The 14,506-nt window shown below is 39.3% G+C and overlaps 1 protein-coding gene across 1 annotated transcript in view; it reads left to right on the forward strand.

Moving 5' to 3' along the window:
- CMPK1 (cytidine/uridine monophosphate kinase 1) overlaps positions 1 to 6,074 on the forward strand; it is a 41,037-nt gene extending 34,963 nt beyond the window's left edge. The window contains exons 3-6 of the mRNA XM_003921586.4: positions 389 to 541; positions 2,175 to 2,251; positions 2,460 to 2,556; positions 3,887 to 6,074. Coding sequence (XP_003921635.1) covers positions 389 to 541; positions 2,175 to 2,251; positions 2,460 to 2,556; positions 3,887 to 3,928 — 369 coding nt within the window. The 3' untranslated portion in view covers positions 3,929 to 6,074. The remainder of the gene's footprint in view (positions 1 to 388; positions 542 to 2,174; positions 2,252 to 2,459; positions 2,557 to 3,886) is intronic.
- The last annotated feature ends 8,432 nt before the right edge of the window (positions 6,075 to 14,506 follow it).

The following is a 14,506-nucleotide window of genomic DNA, read 5'->3' on the forward strand; positions in this document are numbered from 1 at the left end:
TCTCAGTTGCTGGAGGAAAGATACTGGCTAATGGTTATTTTCCTCTTATTGCTGCTCTTATTGTTTATTTACAACTTTATGAATGTGTATGTCAAAGTAATGTATACTTAACTAGAGAAAATTTGGAAACCATGGAAAAAAAATTGTGTGTATAAAATGATGAGGTTGTGAGAGGGGCACATACCCATAACCACACCAGCTTGAGGCAATCATGTTAATACATTGATGGATTTCCTTCTCGTGTTTTTTTTTTTTTCTATGTACCCTCCACCCTTTACTTATTGTTTAAACAATAATAATAAAACCAACACCCATGTGTACACTACCATGCTTGAGAAATTACATTTTGTTAATGTAATATTGAATCTAAATCTTCTTTTCCCTTAAGGAAATGGATCAGACAATGGCTGCCAATGCTCAGAAGAATAAATTCTTGATTGATGGGTTTCCAAGAAATCAAGACAACCTTCAAGGTTGGAACAAGACCATGGATGGGAAGGCAGATGTATCTTTCGTTCTGTTTTTTGACTGTAATAATGAGGTAATGAAAATCTTCATCTGCCCACATAAGCTTTAAGCAACTGTTAGTCAACTATTAGAGAAAAACAAATAATTTTTTTTACTTATATTTATGTTTTACATTGGCAGCAGTGTTTTTTGAATTGGTAGAATGGATGGACAGGACAGCACTGTCTTGCTGTTGGAGTATTAAAAGCTGTTTGGCATTAGCATCCTTGTGGAGCTAAATTTTGCAATTTTGATTTATTTTCAAAATAAGAATCAGTTTTGTTTTTTTAAAAAATAAGAATTGACATACATAATGATATTAGTGAAGCTGAACTACTTTCTGAGGTAGACATTACTGTCTAAGAGCATCTTGCCTTAGGGTGTTGTTTACTGGAAGAGAAACACATTTCTGAGGAGTTGGGAAGATTTCTGTTTTAAAGAAACATACAGCATAGCCTGATTTGTCTTTAAGTGAAATGATCTTGAAAAAAGCAAACAAATGTAATTTGCTTTTTTCTTTTCATCTTTCATTTTACAAATGTAATTTTCTTTCTGGTAGTTCTAATAATGAAGCCAGACATACCTTTGAGTAACTTAATACATTTCTCAGAATGATTTAATTAAAAAGGCCTGACTCTGTTTGACAGCTGCTGTCATATAAATTTTATTAAATTAATGCCACAGCCTAAAAGATCAGGAATCTGAAGTAGTACCTTGAAAGAAGTTGGCTTTTCTTAGGTTGAATTGTAAATGTGCCTTTGGTGGAGAGACTTGCTGCAGCCTTTGTGTTGTTTTATTTTATTTTATTTTGAGACCAAGTCTCATTCTGTTGCTCAGGCTGGAGTACAGTGGTGTGATCTTGACTCACTGCAACCTCCGTCTCCCTGGTTCAATCAAGCAGTTCTCTTGACTCGGCCTCCCAAGTAGCTGGGATTACAGGTGTGTGCCAGCAGGCCCAGTTAATTTTTATATTTTTAGTAGAGACAGGGTTTCACCACGTTGGCCAGGCTGGTCTCAAAGTGATCCTGACCTCAAAGTGATCCTAATCCACCTGCCTCAGCCTCCCAAAGTGCTGAGATTGCAGGCATGAGCCACTGCACCTGGCCTCTTGGGTTCTTTTAAAACATGACTCTCTTCTGCCAACCTCCAAAAATATGTTTTCATTTACGCTTCAAAGTTAACTTTAGAATGTTACCACAGCTTTATAACTAAGGAACGTTTATCACAATTAACAAGGGATGCTTTATTCAAATGCAAATATGTTGACTCAAATATCTGGAAATTTATGGAATTATCAAAAAGTAAGCAAAAATGGAACAAAGTTTGAGGCATGTAATTCATACCTAATAAGTTAATAATATGTCTGAGATGAAACTATACACATCTAGATATCTAGATCTTTTTATTGCAGTTTGAAAAAAATACACAGGAAAAACTGAGTCATGAATGAATTTCTTATTATGCTCTGTACTTACTTAACCTAGTTTATATAAATTGAACCACATGTTTAAATTTAAAAGGACTTTGCATGTTGATTAATGAATTAGACACATTGGGTTTATTGCAGAGGTTTTTTTGGGTTATCTTTTTAAACTGTTTTCTTTTTAGGTTAAAAGAATGGCAAATTCATATCTTTATTTTTTTAATAACTTTATATTTCTTTTTAGATCTGTATTGAACGATGTCTTGAGAGGGGAAAGAGTAGTGGTAGGAGTGATGACAACAGAGAGAGCTTGGAAAAGAGGTACTGTGCAGTTTTTACATACACCACTTCAATCCTAGACCTGCCCGTTTGGTCCAGGAAAAAAAAGTCAGATTTAAACATGTAAAATGGCTTGTTTAAGATGTTAAGTGAATTGGTCAGGGCAAATCCAGTGTTCTGTGAGCTATCCTATAACATACAGAAGAAAGGATGGATACCTAGAACCTTGCAATATTTTCTTCTTTTGCAGAATTCAGACCTACCTTCAGTCAACAAAGCCAATTATTGACTTATATGAAGAAATGGGGAAAGTGAAGAAAATAGATGCTTCTAAATCTGTTGATGAAGTAAGTGTTCCTAGCCTGTCTTTGAAAAAACATGTCATATAAAAATGTGATTATTTGTTTTGGGGTAGGCAGAAGAAAAGAAATACTGTCACAGATTAGTTTTTCAAGACACTGAAGTCTGGGCATGGTGGCTCATGCCCGTAATCCTAGCACAGGAGTTCGAGACCAGCCTGGGCAATATACTGAGACTCTGTCTCTTAAAAAAATAAAATAAAAGAAGACACTAGAGACTAAATGAATAACTAGGGTTTTTCTATTTTGAGTAAAATCTAAAATGGGATTTTAAATTTCAAACTTGTTCTTCATGAGAAATGGGTGGTTTTTGAATTCCAAACTTCCTCCCAAGCACTAGAAAACTGGTATTTTAAGAAATGTGAGTTGGGGCCAGGCAGTGGCTCACACCTGTAATCCCAGCACTTTGGGAGGCTCAGGTGGGCATATCACCTGAGGTCAGGAGTTCAAGACCAGCCTGGCAAATGTGGTGAAACTCCATCTCTACTAAAAATACAAAAATTAGCTGGGTGTGATCGTGGGAGCCTGTAATTCCAGCTACTTGGGAAGCTGAGGCAGGAGAATCGCTAGAACCCGGGAGGTGGAGGTTCAGTGAGCTGAGATTGCGCCATTGCACTCCTGCCTGGACAACAGGAGCAAAACTCCGTCTCAAAAAAAAGAAAAAAAATGTGAGTTGGAACACGTAAATGGCAAGTCATCTCACTCAAGAGCTCCAGGCTTCTTTCTTCTGCCACAGAACAAATAGCAGCAGAGATGCAAGGTTTCCATGACTTATCACTTCTCTCTTTTGTTTTATAAGTCATTGATCTCTAAACTGTGGTTTGCAAGCCCAGCAAAATTTCTAGTATCTCTTAATGAACCTAATCTCCCTTTCCCCAATTCCCTGACTCTTCATCCTCTTATAGTCATAAGATAAAAGAGGCCCAGAGGAAGAAGATTCAGGGACTCTTTTTTAATCCATTGACACTTTTTATAGAGGTGAGGTAATACATGAGAAAACTGTGTTTTAGAATCAGAGCTTACAAGATAAGCCACTTCAGTTTATATTTTATCAAATTATTGGTAGGCTATCAAGAAGAATATTTTGCCCTAAAAGCACTAGTTGAATTTAATATAGTCACAATTTTATATGTATTATTTATATAATATTACCATCTAAAGTAAAATAGATGAAACTAAGAAGTTAAGTGATTTTTAAACATGATTCATTTTGAAAATTAATGTAAATTTGATTATTTTTAATAAAAACTTAGCTGTGTGGCATTTTAACAATGATTATCATCTTTTTTAAAATTATTATCATCTTTTTCCTTTGCAGGTTTTTGATGAAGTTGTGAAGATTTTTGACAAGGAAGGCTAATTCTAAACCTGAAAGCATCCTTGAAATCATGCTTGAATATTGCTTTGATAGCTGCTATCACAACCCCTTTTTAAGGCAATTTTAATCTTTCATAACTACATCTCAATTAGTGGCTGGAAAGTATATAGTAAAACAAATTAAATTTTTTATGTTTTTTTTTTTTTGGTCACAGGAATAGACAGTGAATTCAGGTTTAACTTAATCTTAGTTATGGTGCTCACTAAACAAAGAAGGATATTAGCTAGTTTATTTTTTTTTAATTCAAAAAGAATATCCCTTTTATAGTTTGTGCCTTCTGTGAGCAAAACTTTTTAGTACGCATATATATATATATATATATATATATATCCCTTTAATAATTACAACATGTTAGGATTTAGGGATACCCACTTTCTCTTTTTCTTGCAAGTTTTAAATTTCCAACCTTAACTGAATTTGTGGACCAAATATCAAAGGAACTTTTTTGTGTAGTCAGTTCTTGTACAATGTGTTTGGTAAACAAACTGAAAATGGATTCTTAGCGGTGTTTTAGTATTTATCAAATAACTGACCATTTGCTATAGAAAGGTGAGAAAACTTAGGCTTTGTTTTACTACAACTTCTACAAAGTTGTATGACAGGGCATATTCTTTGCTTCCAAGATTTGGGTTGGGGGCACTAGGGGTTCAGAGCCTGGCAGAATTGTCAGCTTTATTCTGACATAATCTAAGGGTATGAGGCAAGGATCACATCTAATGCTTGTGTTCCTTATACTCTGTTATATAGTGTTATTCATGATTCAGCTGATCTTAAAATTTCTAGCAGTGGAACCTTGAAATGCATGTGACTAGATTTATGCTAAAATGATTCCGTTATCATTTTAGTAACAATTTAAAGGGTTTTTTTTTTGGTTGTTTTCTAGACTTAATAAAAGGTTAGGATTAATTAGAAGAAGCAAGCTAGTTAAGTTTCCCATTTGTATTTTATTTTCTTGAATACTTTTTTCATAGTTATTTGTTTAAAGAGATTTAAAAATCATTGCACTTTGGTCAGAAAAATAATAAATATATCTTATAAATGTCTGATTTCCTTCCTTGCTATTTTTATTCAGTAAATTCTTGTTTTGGCATTATGCTGAAGCACTGAAAGATAAATAATTTTTAAAAGGCTATAGAATCTAAAGGAATATTCTTTTACATCAATCCTTCCTTAAAAATCTCTGAGAAATTTGTTTTCGCCTTACCTGTTTTTCCTTCTGTCATCAATGCTAAGTGTTATCCAAGGTCCTTAATAGGAGATTTCTTAAAATCTTAAAATGTTTCTTATTTTCAGCACTTACACCATTTGGTACACAGGGTCAAATAGGGCAAATAATTTTGTCTTTGTATAATTAGATTTGATATTTAAAGTCACTGGGAATAGTGAGGACAAGTTAATAGATGTTTTTATATTTTAATGGAATCATTTATTTCTATGTGTATGAAATTCACTTACTAATGATAAATTTTTCAACATTCTTGCCATTAGAAATCAAAGTATTGCTAAGTACTGTAACATATTGGCCACCAAAGTTCGTACTGAGATTATCTTGGTTTCTTGGAAAAGATAGGAATGAGTTCTTATCTAGTGTTACAGTCCAGCCAATACAGAGGTGGTTTAATAAGACAGCTCTAGTATGAGGCAAAAGTAAAGACCAAGGTTTTGAGAGCATTCCTGCTCACATAAATGAAGAAATCTGTCAGATAGGAATCTAAATATTTATACTGAGACTATGAAAGCAATTTTAAAGTTTTGAAGAAGACTGTTGAGACTAGGTGCTTTGCTTCCTTTCATCAGATATATTTCTGTGGCATTTGAGAACAGAAACCGAGAAACATGGTAATGACTAAATTATGAGGCTTTGCTTTTTGTTTGCTTTTAAGTAGAAAAACGTGTTGGCAACATTGAGTTTTGGAGTTGATTGAGATAATCTGACTTAACTAGTTTTGTCATTCCATTTGTTAAAGATACAGTCACCAAGAAGTTCCTGAGTTTTTTGAAAGACCCCAATTTAAGCTTTGCTACTTAAAAAAAAAAAAACACAACATTATTTCCATTCAGTGATGTTGAATGTATATGAATTATTTAGTAAATGATCTCAATAAATTTTGTGCTGTGGCCTTTGCTATTTGTTGGCTCAGATTTCTGTTCTCTAAGCATATTGAAGATCAAGAAGTATCCTGCTTAACATGTGGGTCCTCACGCTACAAAAGCAGAGTTCAGGATTGTCAATGAAAAGAGTCAAACTCTGTAAAAATATTTAAAGAGATTTATTCTGAGCCAAATACGAGTGATCAGTGGCTTGTGCCACAGCCCTCAGGAGACCCTGAGAACATGTGTGTGTGGTGGTGGGTGGGCAGCTTGTTTTTATACGTTTTAGGGAGATAAGAGACAACAGTCAATACATGTGAGATGTACATGGTTCTGTCCAGAAAGGTGGGACAGCTGGAAGCAGGAATGGGGAAACATCCAAGTCTTAGGCAGATTCAAAGATTTTCTGATTGGCAATTGGTTGAAAGAGTTACTATAAAGAGAAAGGAATGTCTCGGACCAAGGTTTTATCATGCAGATGAAGCCTCTGTGTAGCAGGATTCAGAGAAAATAGATTGTAAATGCTTCTTATCAGACTTAAGAGTCTGTTCTAGCAGTGATTTCAAAAGGGAGGAGACATATAAGGAGGCATGTCTGGCTCTCCCTTCCCGTCATGGCCTGAAACTAGTTTTTCGGGTTAACTCTGGAATGCCCTTGGCCTGGAGGGGGATCCATTCAGATGGTTGTAGGGGTGCTTAGAATTTTATTTTTGCTTTACAGGATCCAGGAAAATTTTTCATCTGGTTTTTCTGTTTTGGCTTAAGCAGAAAGCATGATTTTATTCCATTCCTTCAAGAAGTAATCTCCACTGAGACACAAGCAGCCTGTTTCATTACCTAGCAGCAGCATCAATCACTTGTCTCTTTTGGGGGAAGATAACAGAAAGCAATGTGTATCAGGATGCAGGCTTTTTGTGGACTTGTGGCTTTGCTCTTGTATTAAGGCTTCCCAAACACTCCAGTGGTCCCTGGAGATAATAGTGGCTGAAAGTACTGGCCAGATAAGGTCAGCATCTTCTCCCTAGAGGTTTGGTAGTCATCTTCAAACACATTAATTGCACAAGCAAACAGTACTACAAACACATTTTCTGCCTTCCAGGAGGCTATTATTATTATTATTATTATTATTATTATTTTGTCGAAAACATTCTGATATGAATAGACCTTCCAATGTCTTCTGTTGGATAACTTTAATCATTCTTATTTATTCTATTTCAGTTCTCCCTAGCCCACCTGCATACTTCAGCTAAATTAAGTATTCCTTAATTGTAAGCATTTTTCCCCCATGCTGTCAAGTTCAATTGTAAGCATTTTTTTTTTTTTAATGAAAGGAAGGAAGCTCATTTATTTTGTACCAAAGAGAAAGGAAAACAATGGTCCTAATCACTTACTCCTTTATTTTCTCATCCCTGAGGCCAGTGTCAATACTCTCTTGGATTCTGGTATGCTTTTCTTTGGATGGTTGTAGTTACTGTGCTTGTGATGTTACTCTTGGACCTCAGATAAGCCTGGAAGGTCACCATCTTTTCTGTTGTGCGGAGAGCTGAAGAACTAAGTTGAATTCTGGCTGCTGCCATATACCTGATGTCAACCATACCACATCCAGATTATTACTCAGGCTTATACCTTTATGGGAACTCCTTTATGGGAGTTCATCAGAGCAGAACCTGTTTCTCTTAAGTTCCTCTACTTTAATGAGGCTTTTCCTTTATGGCTTTGTCCTCCTGAAACAAAGAGGGTAAGAGAAGAGGGTTTATTTTGTCTTATTTAGGGAGATAAGGGTAATACATCAGAACATTTCTCTAGGTGAGGGTCTTTCAGCTACAGAAGATTATTTTTTATTTATGATATATTTTAATGTAACTGTATACAACTTCTGAACACTGGTCTTTGACACCATACCCAAGCAGAGTAAAAGCATCTGCAGAGATAGGTTACCAGATACTTTCCCACATCCCAGCCCTAACGTTAGATAAGCACAGACACACTCTAAGAATTGCCTTCTGCACAGTGAAGTCAAGCAGTTAAGCAGCATACCACATATGTATCCTTATTTAGTTGAAGAACCACAAATTAAAAGAGAAAGTAAAAATTTTTTAAAGCCATGCATGTGAGCTTTGGGAATGCTCTTACAATACTATTTTGAAGGTTTTCTGGAAGAAATATACTCTCAGTAGCTACTTCTATGAAATTAGAAAAAAAAAAAGAGATGTGGTCTCAAGATGAGCTTCCAAGAAAAACCCTGAACTGAGTAAGTTTCCTTGTTAGTGTCTAAGCCTTTGCAGCCCTTTGAGGACTGTGGGTTGAACTGGCCTTTTTTTCATTTTTGAAATGGAGTCTCACTCTGTCGCCTGGCTGGAGTACAGTGGCATGATCTCAGCTCACTGCAACCTCTGCCTCCTGGGTTCAAGCAGTTCTCCTGCCTCAGCCTCCCAAGCAGCTGGGGCTGCAGGCACATACCACCATGCCCAGCTAATTTTTGTGTTTTTTAGTAGACAGGGTTTCACCATGTTGGCCAGCATGTTCTCGATCTCTTGACCTTGTGATTCGCCCACCTCAGCCTCCCAAAGTGCTGGGATTACAGGCGTGAGCCACTGCATCTGGCCTGAACTGGCCATCTTATAGCTGTTTGGCTTCAAGGACACCCAGAAGGGAAAGACATTGAATAGTTTCATTAGTTGGCACTTAAAAGGCCGAAGCTGTGTGCATGGCTCACCTTAAGTTGTTTATTAGTTTTGTTAAGAAGGATTTTAACAAATGGCTCCAAAATAGCTGCCAGCACTTGGCCAGTCTAGCATGTATGATTGTGAAGAGACTGCATTGAAATGTCCTTGTCAAAATGTCACACTGTTTTCTTTTTAATTACCAGGTACACAATAAGCACTACCATTGTCCTATCCTCAACTGGGATAATAGATTTGTAAATCATTACATGATTTGGAGGGGAAAAATGCTGAAGTTTAAAGACTAATTTTTTTTTTTTTTTTTTTTTTTTTTTTGAGACGGAGTTTCGCTCTTGTTACCCAGGCTGGAGTGCAATGGCGCCATCTCGGCTCACCGCAACCTCTGCCTCCTGGGTTCAGGCAATTCTTCTGCCTCAGCCTTCTGAGTAGCTGGGATTACAGGCACGCACCACCATGCCCAGCTAACTTTTTGTATTTTTAGTAGAGACGGGGTTTCACCTTGCTGACCAGAATGGTCTCGATCCCTTGACCTCGTGATCCACCTGCCTCGGCCTCCCAAAGTGCTGGGATTACAGGCTTGAGCCACTGCGCCCAGCCTAAAGACTAATTTTTTAGGAGTGGGACGCAGTGGCTCATACCTGTAATCCCAGCACTTTGGGAGGCCAAGAGGGGTGGATCACTCTAGGTGAGGAGTTCGAGATCAGCCTGGCCAACATGGTGAAACCCCGTCTCTACTAAAAATACAAAAACTAGCCAGGCATGGTGGGGCACACCTGTGGTCCCAGCTACTTGGGAGGCTGAGGCAGGAGAATTGCTTGAGCCCAGGAGTGCAGGTTGCAGTGAGCCGAGATTGTGCAACTGCACTCCATCCTGGGCAACAGAGTGAGACTCTGCCTCCAAATAAATAAATAGACTAATTTTTGACTGGGTCAAAATTTTCCCACATTAACATGAACTAGTTGGAACAGCTACATCAGAATCCCCCTGGTTCCAAAATAACTGTCAGAATGTCCATGTCATAGTGTCAAAGATGATTGAGGAAAGACTGTGTCTATAGTCCTTCCTTTCTCTGTTTAAGGCCTTTACTTAGGTCTGGTTAAGTGCTGTTTGGGGAAAGAAGATAACTCCTGGACTTGGAGCTGCTGCTACTGTGTGCAAATGGAAATTCTGAAATGCAGGGGATGTGATGGGATGGGGGAGGGAGAGTAAAGCCATTTGTATAGAGAAGCAGGAGTTACATCTAGTTCTACTTTATACATGGTGATTCTCTTTTATTGTTGTTCTTTTCCTTTTTTTCCCCTTTATTTAATGGTGGCGACAGAGAAGGAGACACACAGCTCAGCCACCAGCCACAGGGGACATGATGGTTCTTGCTGGAACTTTCTTATTCTATCAGTAATCACTCCCACAAAACACCATGTCTTAATCTGTTCCAAAGTCTTCATGTTCACAGACCACACTTGCACTTCTCTTCATGAGTATTTTGTTGATGAAAATGGGATTCAGGAATGAGATTTTCTTAACACCACCTATCTTCATTTATCTTTAACTTGTGGTTTCAGTACTTTTGTGGCTATTTCTGAGTTTTGTTTATGTATTTGACTTAAGAAAGTAGCTGTTTATAGTTAGCAGCTAAATCATTGTTTTACACGATACAGATTATGGCCAGTTGGTGAAATAATAGCTAGGTACACATAGGAGGTACTACCAGTCTGTAATCACATTCATGCAATGGTCTGTCATTTTAATTTAGCTAACTGGCCACTAGCAAGCCAATTTTCAGAGATGCTGACCCCTGTGACTGGAATCAGAGATTTGTTGCAGGCAGTCCACCTCTTCCTTAGGCCATGCTTCTGTCACCAGACCAAGGGATGACAATAGCACCAAAATCATCACATTACAAAAACTGGCTGGCCATTCATTCAAAATATGTTTGAGACATCGGGGATACAGCGATCAGTTAATATACAACCGTTACCCTCAACAGGGTTACTAGATAAACTCAAATCCAGTGGTTTCTTAGCTGACTGTGTTTCTGTAGAGTTCTTTTAATGCTGGCACACTTTTTTACCTCTGTGATTTTGTTTTCTTTTCCCAGCAATTCTGAGGCAGGTCGGAATGGTGATTTTCCTGTTTCAAGGATGATCAAACTGAGGCCCAAAGAGTCCAAGTCAGTAGCCGCAATCTTTACACTAGAAAGTGGTGGGTTTGGAACTAGAACCCAGACCTCTGGTCTTTAAAGATCTGACTCCCAGGCCGGCGTGGTGGCTCCCGGCTTTAATCCAAGCACTGGGAGGCAGAGGGGAGCAGATCACCTGAGGTCAGGAGTTTGAGACCAGCCTGGCCAACACAGTAAAACCCCATCTCTACAAAAATAGAAAAATTAGCTGAGCATGGTGGCATGAACGTGTAATCCAAGCTACTTGGGAGGCTGAGGCAGCAGAATTGGTTGAACCTGGGAGGCAGATGTTGCAGTGAGCCAAGATTGTGCCACTGCACTCCACACTGCACTCCAGCCTGAGAGCAAGACTCTGTCTCAAAAAAAAAAAAAAAAAAAGATCTGCCTCCTGTCTTTCTAGTAGTTTCTGCTGCCTATCTGTAATAAGGAACTGTGACCTCTAATACCCACCGTGCTTCCCATCACTAGTCTATTACCCTTGTTTATTTTCTCATTGCATAGCTCACCATGTGGAGACTTTCACTTATTGTTTAATTTCCCCCACTAGATTTTCAGAGCCAGAAGACCACTTATCTTGTTTATTCCTGTTTTCCAATACCTAGACAAGTGCCTGCACATAGTAGGCACTCAAGAAATATTTGTTGAAAAATAAACTGAAAAAGAAAGGTATTTTTGGCAGTGGCTGTAGCTACAAGTTACATCATTGAATTTTGGGTCCCAGTAGGGTCTGCTTGTGATCTCCTTAGGATTCTATTTGCATTCCCTCTGAAGATTGGGAGCTGATGATCATAAAGTACTGGGACCTCACCAGCTTCCCTCTGTTTTCAGTACACAATTCATGAAAAGTGTTACGATATGACTTATCTCGGAGGGAAAAAAGAAAGGGATAAGAAATTGATGAAAATATCACCCACTTATCCATAGTTCAATCAATGTTGATTGATTTTTTTTTAACTGATTGTACTTCTATTTCATTATTAATATGTTAGGACATGGAAAATCTCTGCTTTATGAAGGCTTTTGACAATTTTTGTTCACACCACAGATTTGAAATGACTTAATATAAATTTCTACTTGAAGCCTTGTAAGATTATAGTACAACCTCAGCAATTTAACACCTATTTTTTTGTTTTGTTTTGTTCTGTTTTTTGAGATGGAGTTTCGCTCTTGTTACCCAGGCTGGAGTGCAATGGCACGATCTCGGCTCACCGCAACCTCCGCCTCCTGGGTTCAGGCAATTCTCCTGCCTCAGCCTCCTGAGTAGCTCGGGTTACAGGCATGTGCCACCATGCCCAGCTACTTTTTTTTTTTTGTATTTTTAATAAGGACGGGGTTTCACCATGTTGACCAGGATGGTCTCGATCTCTTGACCCTGTGATCCACCTGCCTCGGCCTCCCAAAGTGCTGGGATTACAGGCTTGAGCCACCGCGCCCGGCCAACACCTATTTATTAAATTCGAAAAGAGTAAAGTTATATGCTTTTAGCCTGCTTTCTCCTCTATAGCTGTGTGTTATGGTTCTTAACTAATGAAGTCTTTGAATGGGAAAGAGATTTCAGAGTTTTTTTTTTTTTTTTTTTTTTTTTTTTGTTTTGAGGAGGAGTTTCGCTCTTGTTACCCAGGCTGGAGTGCAATGGCGCGATCTCGGCTCACCGCAACCTCCGCCTCCTGGGTTCAGGCAATTCTCCTGCCTCAGCCTCCTGAGTAGCTGGGATTACAGGCACGTGCCACCATGCCCAGCTAATTTTTTGTATTTTTAGTAGAGACGGGGTTTCACCATGTTGACCAGGATGGTCTCGATCTCTCGACCTCGTGATCCACCCGCCTCGGTCTCCCAAAGTGCTGGGATTACAGGCTTGAGCCACTGCGCCCGGCCAATTTCAGAGGTCTTAGTTGTATTTCTCTATTGTCTTACTGACCTGGCACAGAGTACATTATTAAATGTTTGTATATTGAAAGAAGGAAGCTGGAGGCCGGGCGCGGTGGCTCAAGCCTGTAATCCCAGCACTTTGGGAGGCCGAGGCAGGTGGATCACGAGGTCAAGAGATCGAGACCATCCTGGTCAACATGGTGAAACCCCGTCTCTACTAAAAATACAAAAAATTAGCTGGGCATGGTGGCTCGTGCCTGTAATCCCAGCTACTCAGGAGGCTGAGGCAGGAGAATTGCCTGAACCCAGGAGGCGGAGGTTGCGGTGAGCCGAGATCATGCCATTGCGCTCCAGCCTGGATAACAAGAGTGAAACTCTGCCTCAAAAAAAAAAAAAGAAGGAAGCTGGGCGTAGTGCTTCCCGGCTGTAATCCCAGCACTTTGGGAGGCTGAGGCGGGTGGATCACGAGGTCAGGAGTTCGAGACCAGCCTGACCAACATGGCAAAACCCCATCTCTACTAAAAATACAAAATTAGCTGGGTGTGGTGGCACAGGCCTATAATCCCAGCTACTCAGGAGGCTGAGGCAGGAGAATCGCTTGAACCTGGGAGGTGGAGGTTGCGGTGAGCCAAGATTGTGCCATTGTACTCTAGCCTGGGCTGCAAGAATGACGCTCTGCCTCAAAAAAAAAAAAAAAAAAAAAAAAAAAAAAAAGGAAAGGAAAGAAGGAAAGTATCCTCTTCAAAGCCCTCCAGACAGGAGCAGAACTAGGCCTAGAACCCAATTCTTCTTTCTCCCAGCTCTTATTCCTTAACACCAACATGCTTTTTTTTTTTTTTTAAAAAAAAAGAAGAAAAGGGGTCTGGCTCTGTTACCCCACTACAACCTCTGCCCTTAATCAGGCTCAATCGACCCTCCCACCTCAGCTTTCTGAGTAGCTGGGACCACATGCATGCACCATCATGCCCAGCTAATTAAAAATAATTTTTTTTATAGAGACAGGGTTTTGCCATGTTGCCCAGGCTAGTCTCCAACTCCTGAACTCGAGTGATCTGCCTGCCTCTGCCTCCCAAAATTTTAGGATTATAGGCGTGAGCCATTGAGCCACCGTGCCTGGCCACCAACATGCTTTTACCTCCTTCATTCCTAAAAAACACTTGGAAAGTATCCTGTGATGCTCCAGAACCACTATGTTATTATGTAACAAGATTTCATTCAGTGTGCTGAGCATTTGTTGAATGTCTGTTAAACTGTATTTAAAACAACCAGTGCCTCAAGCCCTACTCCAGAAATTCTAATTTATTTTATTTTATTTTAGAGACAGAGTCTCACTGTCACTCAGACTGGAGTGGTGCACTCTTGGTTCACTGCGACCTGTGCCTCCCAGGTTCAAGTGATTCTGCCTCAGCCTCCTGAGCAGCTGGGACCATAGGCACGTGCCACCACGCCTGGCTAATTTTTGTATTTTTAATAGAGATGGGGTTTCACCATGTTGGCCAGGCTAGTCTCAAACTCCTGACATCAAGTGATCTGCCTGCCTCGGTCTCTCAAAGTGCTAGGATTGGAGGTAGGAACCACCACGCCTGGCCTCTAACTTAATTTTTAAGGCTCTCCAGGTGAATCTAAAGCAGTGGTTTGCTCTTATTTATTTATGTATTGTTTTGAGACATATTCTTAATCTGTCACCCAGACTGGAGTACAGTGGTGTGATCTCGGCTCACTGCAACCTCTGCCTCCC

Source organism: Saimiri boliviensis, chromosome 11, assembly GCF_048565385.1.
Source record: "Saimiri boliviensis isolate mSaiBol1 chromosome 11, mSaiBol1.pri, whole genome shotgun sequence".
NCBI classification, from domain to species: domain Eukaryota; kingdom Metazoa; phylum Chordata; class Mammalia; order Primates; family Cebidae; genus Saimiri; species Saimiri boliviensis.